Source organism: Frankliniella occidentalis, unplaced genomic scaffold, assembly GCF_000697945.3.
Source record: "Frankliniella occidentalis isolate FOCC.00 unplaced genomic scaffold, Focc_3.1 Scaffold5, whole genome shotgun sequence".
Lineage (NCBI taxonomy): Eukaryota > Metazoa > Arthropoda > Insecta > Thysanoptera > Thripidae > Frankliniella > Frankliniella occidentalis.
This window is the reverse complement of record NW_026267135.1, coordinates 1199639-1205343: the sequence shown is the minus strand read 5'-3', so window position 1 is coordinate 1205343 and position 5705 is coordinate 1199639. Positions and strand designations below refer to the sequence as shown.

The 5705-nt window shown below is 52.5% G+C and overlaps 2 protein-coding genes across 2 annotated transcripts in view; both read right to left on the bottom strand.

The window, feature by feature from the left end:
• The window catches only part of LOC113213186 (fatty acid synthase-like), a gene marked incomplete at its 3' end in the record, with an annotated part of 15429 nt that overhangs the window by 3829 nt on the left and 5895 nt on the right, over positions 1-5705 (bottom strand).
• LOC127749843 (uncharacterized) lies at positions 149-3466 on the bottom strand. The gene is made up of 2 exons (XM_052269696.1): positions 3000-3466; positions 149-2847 (listed from the first exon to the last, which is right to left on the bottom strand). Exons 1-2 carry the CDS (start codon positions 3195-3197, stop codon positions 1414-1416), a joined length of 1632 nt encoding a protein of 543 aa, XP_052125656.1. The 5' UTR covers positions 3198-3466; the 3' UTR covers positions 149-1413.

Genomic DNA, 5705 nt, shown 5'->3' with positions numbered 1-5705 from the left:
GTAATACTCACAAATTTAGTAAGTAATACTAATTATTTTGTTAGCAAGTACTTAGGATCATCTTCCTAAGTAATTCCTAACAAAATAATTAGTATAACTTACTAAATTTGTGAGTATTACGTGCAATTTTGTGAGTATTACTGCTGTATAAGAAAGTTTATTGTGCATTTGCAAAGTGTCAGTAACGGGCTGAGAGTGTACGTGCGTTCTACTTCGATTACTTCCGCAGTTTTAGCCGAGCTCGGCGCCTGGGAGACGCGAGGTAGGCCAACCCGCAGTACACTCACGCACTGCGTGAATGCGGTTGCCTACCCACCAGGCGCTACGAGAGTATCCTGTTGGCGGAACCCCCAACAATAGGACATAAACACGTTTCTCATGTTGATGTTTTATCCTGTTTAACCTGATTAAACCTTAGCATTGCTCAGAAAGGTTTAAGTCAAGTTTTTATTGCATAAATTACACATAAACTAAAACTATGGGTATCGGAGCGGCAAGCTCTCCAGGTTGATGGCGAGGCGCAGGTCAGCCTCGCCAGCAAGCTGAGACCAGGCAGCGTTCTCGTCGAAGGTGACCGGCGCCTCGCTGTCCAGGCTGGCTGCGGTCCGCGAAGGGGTCCTATCTCTGCAACGCGACACCAGTTCAGACCTCTGGACGACGGCGTCACAGGGCAAGCAGCATGTGCTCAAACTCACGCTCTGTCCCAGTGCCAGCAGTTCGTCCTCACAGGTGCGCACGATGTTCACGTAGCCGGCGAAGGGCCGGGATACGTCCGACTGGTGCGCCGCGACGGCCTCCAGGAGCTCGTCGAGGACCTGAGCTCCCTCCTCAGCCTCGGGCCGCCTCGCCGTTCAGGAGCCCGTCCCGGACGCCGTCAGCAGCGTCACCTCCGAGGCGCTGCTGCACCCTCGCGACGTCGCCGTGCACCGGGATAGGCACGCGGCGCTTGAAGGCCGCCTCGAGCTGGCGCTGCATCTCGAGCACCGGAGAGCGCCCTGCCGCTGCCGCACCATGGGAGAGCTCGGCGACGATCTCACGACCGCCAGGATGTGGCGCGCGCCCAGCACGGCGAGTCGGCTGGCTGGCCAGGAACTGCGCGTCTACCTACGTCCACCGCCTGGCAGCCTAGGGGCAGCAAGCCATCGTCAAACTGGGTCCACCGGTGCGACCAGAACTACAGTCCAGTGGTAGACACCAACCGACAGACGCTAATGCACCTGACTCACACTTGTGATTGGCCAGCCATTTCTTTAATGAAACAAGGTTTCAAAATACAAAATATCACATAATATGCCAAAAAATAACAAAAACATAACTTGTGTCACAGACATGTAAAAAAAATAATATCATATTTGTTCTCAAACCACAACTTAAAAAAATAAAACAAAATAGCTCTTTGAATAACACATTGGACTACTTAAAATTGTGCCTTTTTCGGGGGCTATCTGCATTTGTTAGTGTGCTATGCATTACACTCCCTACACGTACAACTTTTACATGGCGAACATTTTGAAGTTGAGGAATTGGCTTAATATCTTTCCATCTACTATTGAGAAATTCCTTACACTCAAGTATTTCAGACGGCGGGACTTCTCGCACTACAATTTTTGTTCCCCCTTCCATACATAAAGATACTACTTCACTAGCTTTAGTTATGCTCCTTCCTGATTTAGCTGCTGCCCAAGCCATGGTTTTAACTGATCCGCCAATGGCATCCACAGCCCCCTTGGCATGGTATGGTTCAAAGAAATTCCATTCTATATCTATGCCAAATTCATTTGCCAAATGCGTTATGTTACACATATTGTATTTTTGTTTGAATTGACTAGCAGCTCCGTCCGAATAGATGACAACCTTTCGCAGATCAGATATGAAGGCAAAAACTTCTCCCAACAATACCTGTAGAGACACATGAACGCTATACCTATCATGCTGGGTATAGTCTGAAACGAGTGCGAACGATTTTTCCCCCTCAGTGTTGTCCTCTGCCCTGAACCACACAAGAGCTGTGAACACAGACACATATTGATGTGCCCAGATTTCACCCTGACTCTTGCAGGCAAAGTTTTCTGCGTAGTTCACTTGGATTACTGCCTCATCTGCCTGCACTTTTTCTATCGCTTCTTTAAACGCTTTGCTTTGCGCCCTCTTTGTAAACGTGTGACTGAGGAAGAGCGGCGCGAGTCCCTGAAGACGCTGGACGCAATCAAGGACGGTCCCCTGCTGCGTCTTCTGAACACTCTGTGTTTCCGAGACCCACGCCGTCCACTCACAGGGCGCCTTCAACTGCGACTCGTGCAACGGCAAGAAGGACAGACCCGGGCACGCGGGACAACCCGATTGCATGCACTCCGCACTTTCCGGATCGCACACCAAGAGAGCGACAAAGTCTCTGAACTCTGCGGTAATCTCAATCGAACTGCGCCGCAACGCGTTCAACAGGAAACGAACGTTTTCATGAATGTGACAAGTGGAGACGTCGTGTGGCGTGTTTCGCTGCAAAAGGACGTATTCGGGGCGTGACTCACAAAACGAAGCCTTCCCGATGCGCAGCTCTGGATGCGCCAGTTTAAACATTTGGTAGGCCTCCCGCAGAGTCACGATGAGATACCGCACTGGGATGTCAACAACTTCCCCGGTTTCCTCTACTTTTCTCGTCACTTTGTTCGTCGGGGACTGGAATGAAAACGCGTCGTCTTCATAGTGGGCCGCTACAGCCTGTCGCTCCTCCAGACCTAGCTGGCCACTCGGACGGGCGGGGACTTGCGCCTTTCTTCCACGGCTGCCGAGAGATACGCCGCGCTGTATGGCCTTTAAGCCTTTCCGTGAGGAACTGGCCGCATTTAACTACAAAATAAAATAGAAAATTAGTATAAATCAGCCACAGGAAAATAAATAACATGCAGTATCGCGAGACCGGGTGCAGGCGTCGCTCTTCACCTCTTACATCTCTCACAAAATATTCTAGAGTCCAGAAAGAACTGATGACTACTACTCACCCTTGCTCGGGCACGTTGCGCTCTCTTGTGTTCGTTGTTGATCCGGCGTAACTTCTCTCGCCCCCTCTTGGTCTTCATTAGAACTGCACGCTGTTTTGCCTTCCGGATCCTGTCTTTCTCTTTTATCTGCCCGTAAGTAGCGGAATCTTTCTGACGGGCTCTAAACTCCCGCATTCGTTCAGCCCCTGTTTTTGCCATCGCACCGCACCGCCTAGGCACCGGTGCTGGTGCTAGTGCAGCCGAGAGCGCTTGCGGCTATGCCTCTTTGGTGTAAACACTGGACAGCCCGAGAGCCTCGCCGGCAGCGGACGGCTGGGACAGCGCACACGAGAGCACGGAACGATAGCGCGCGTAGTTCAAATCTGGTGGTCGGTCCGTGACTTCATCGGCGGTCATTCCGTGACGAAGCGCGCGCTTGACGGAGAATGTCAGTCCGCGACGCCGCGCAGCTCCAAAACTATCGGTACGCAAAAAAAAAAAAAAAAAAAAAAAAGTCCAATGAGTCCCCAAGACTGTCTATACCAGAAAGAAAAGTCCCAAGTCCCACCAGAGCGGGTGCTTGCGTGGTTGTGTATGGGACTGGCGCGTTTTGAGCGGCAGCGGCGCTTGCGATCCACCGCTGCCCCCATCGAAAATATCCCTCTGCAAGCTATTGTGAGGACGGTTGACAGCCACGTTAATTTAATGCCCATGTGAATTCTAATAGCGGCGGTCACATGCAGAGCAGTAGTCATCAGTACTAAATGTATGCAAATGTAAGACAATGTAACTGCTGCTTGTCCACGACTTGAACCCTACGCATTTAGCGCGTAAAAATTCACGCAGCTTTCGCGCCGCAACCTTACCGGTGTCTAGGATGGCCTCGAAGCTGCGCATGTAGCCGATCTTGGACGATGGGTCCGTCATCGTGGCCAGCTTGCGGTTGATCCCGAAGAAGAGATCGTCGAAGTACTCGTGAGGGGTTTGGCCGCATACAGGCGTAAAGAAAGGCGTCTGTGATGGCGTAAATAAAGTATTTAGAAAACGGATTGTACCTTCGGGGCACGGGGCCGGTGCGAGCGGGTTTTCAAAACTACGGTTCTCCAGTACTGTGTGCGGCCCTCCTCACCATCTCTCCAGCGCTTCGTCGTCTTCTCGAGGTGCTCGTTGGCGAGGAGGAGGTCGCGCCCGAAGTCCTGGACGTCGCCGCTCTCCGAGAAGGTGCTCGCGATGCCCGAGATGAGCGCCTCGCCGCTCATGGTGGCGGTGGTGTGTCGTAGAGTGAAGCACTTTCGCGCGGCTCTGCGGGTGCGGGCGGGCAGACCAGGTCAGACACGCACCCACCCGTACGCACCGCTCGCACCGCCCGGCCCGGCGGTGTGGAGCGGGACAGGGGAGGGGGCTTGGCTTCCCCCGTTAGAGTTCAATAAAGGTTCCGGTGTTTAACAAGCACACCAGTGTAGGAGCATTTTAGTACGACCTGGGGATTTGTGCCCTGCACAAATGACCGCCCCCCTCGCCAAAGGGAGGTACCCCCCTCTGTCAACACCCAGGCACAAATCGCTCAGGCGATTTGTACCCTTCTTTGACAAAGAGGTGCAGAATGCCCGCGGGGATTTGGGCCCGGTGGTATGAGGAAGTTGCCCGATAAGAGGAACAAGAAGAAGGTAGCACTGAGGAGGTGGCGTGGCCGCCCCTAAACAAAGCAGAATTGAGCGACAGTCTCGCAGAGGTTAGGATGCGTGTGGTTAGATTTCAAACAGTTTAGAACGCGCCTATGCATCTAGCACCTTGGTACCACCTATACCAAAGTTTATTACGACAGTGGAGTCATTATCATTGAGTTAAAATAGTACCAATGCAATATGTCCGTACACTAACCTAACCAACGACGCCGGGACGACGGTTTAGAAGATTGTAAAAACTTACTTTTCCGAAGCCAAACTTTGCAGAAGCACTTTTTGACACAAGATTGTTACGCCAGTATGGACCCAATTTTTCTTTACAAATTCTACAAAACTTGATTTATGATCACACATCCACTTGCGACACAACACTAATGGACGGCGCTACGCCACGCCACCTCCTCAGTGCTACCTTCTTCTTGTTCCTCTTATCGGGTAACTTCCTCATACGGGTACAAATGAGCTGCTAACACCTGTACTCACTCAGGCTTACACTTCACACGCCAGAGCAGCGGCCCACGATGAAGATGAAGAAAGAGTGGCAGAGCAAAAAGGAAATGAAACAATGCTCATAGGTTCTAATCAAGTTTTTATTGCATCGCTCTGCCCCTTTCATCATCCGAAACCTTTACATTAAAACCTATAGCTATCAGAGCGGCGAGCTCGCTAGGTTGACGGCGAGGCGGAGGTCGGCCTCGCCGGCGAGCTGTGACCAGGCAGCGTTCTCGTTGATAAAGGCGGCCAGCGCCTCGCTGTCCAGACTGCGGTCCGCGAGGGTCCGCACCTTGACGTGGGGGTCCGTGTCCTGGAACGAGACACCAGGTCAGACCTTGCACGACGGCGTTACACCACAAAGCATGCAGCATGCGTTCAAACTCACGCTCTGCCCAAGTGCCTGCAGCTCGTCCTCGGCGGTGCGCACGATATGCACGTAGCCGGCGAAGAGGCGCGAAACGTCTGACTTGTGCTCCGCGACGGCCTTCAGGAGACGGCCGAGGACCCAAACCCCCGCCCCAGCCCGCGCCGCCTCGCCGTTCACGAG

Excerpts from the sequence above, each read along its gene's own strand:
- LOC127749843 (XM_052269696.1), bottom strand. The coding sequence starts at position 3,197 with ATGGCAAAAACAGGGGCTGAACGAATGCGGGAGTTTAGAGCCCGTCAG. Across the intron at positions 2,848-2,999 it reads CGCAACGTGCCCGAGCAAGG|TTAAATGCGGCCAGTTCCTC; the intron begins GTGAGTAGTAGT and ends TTTATTTTGTAG.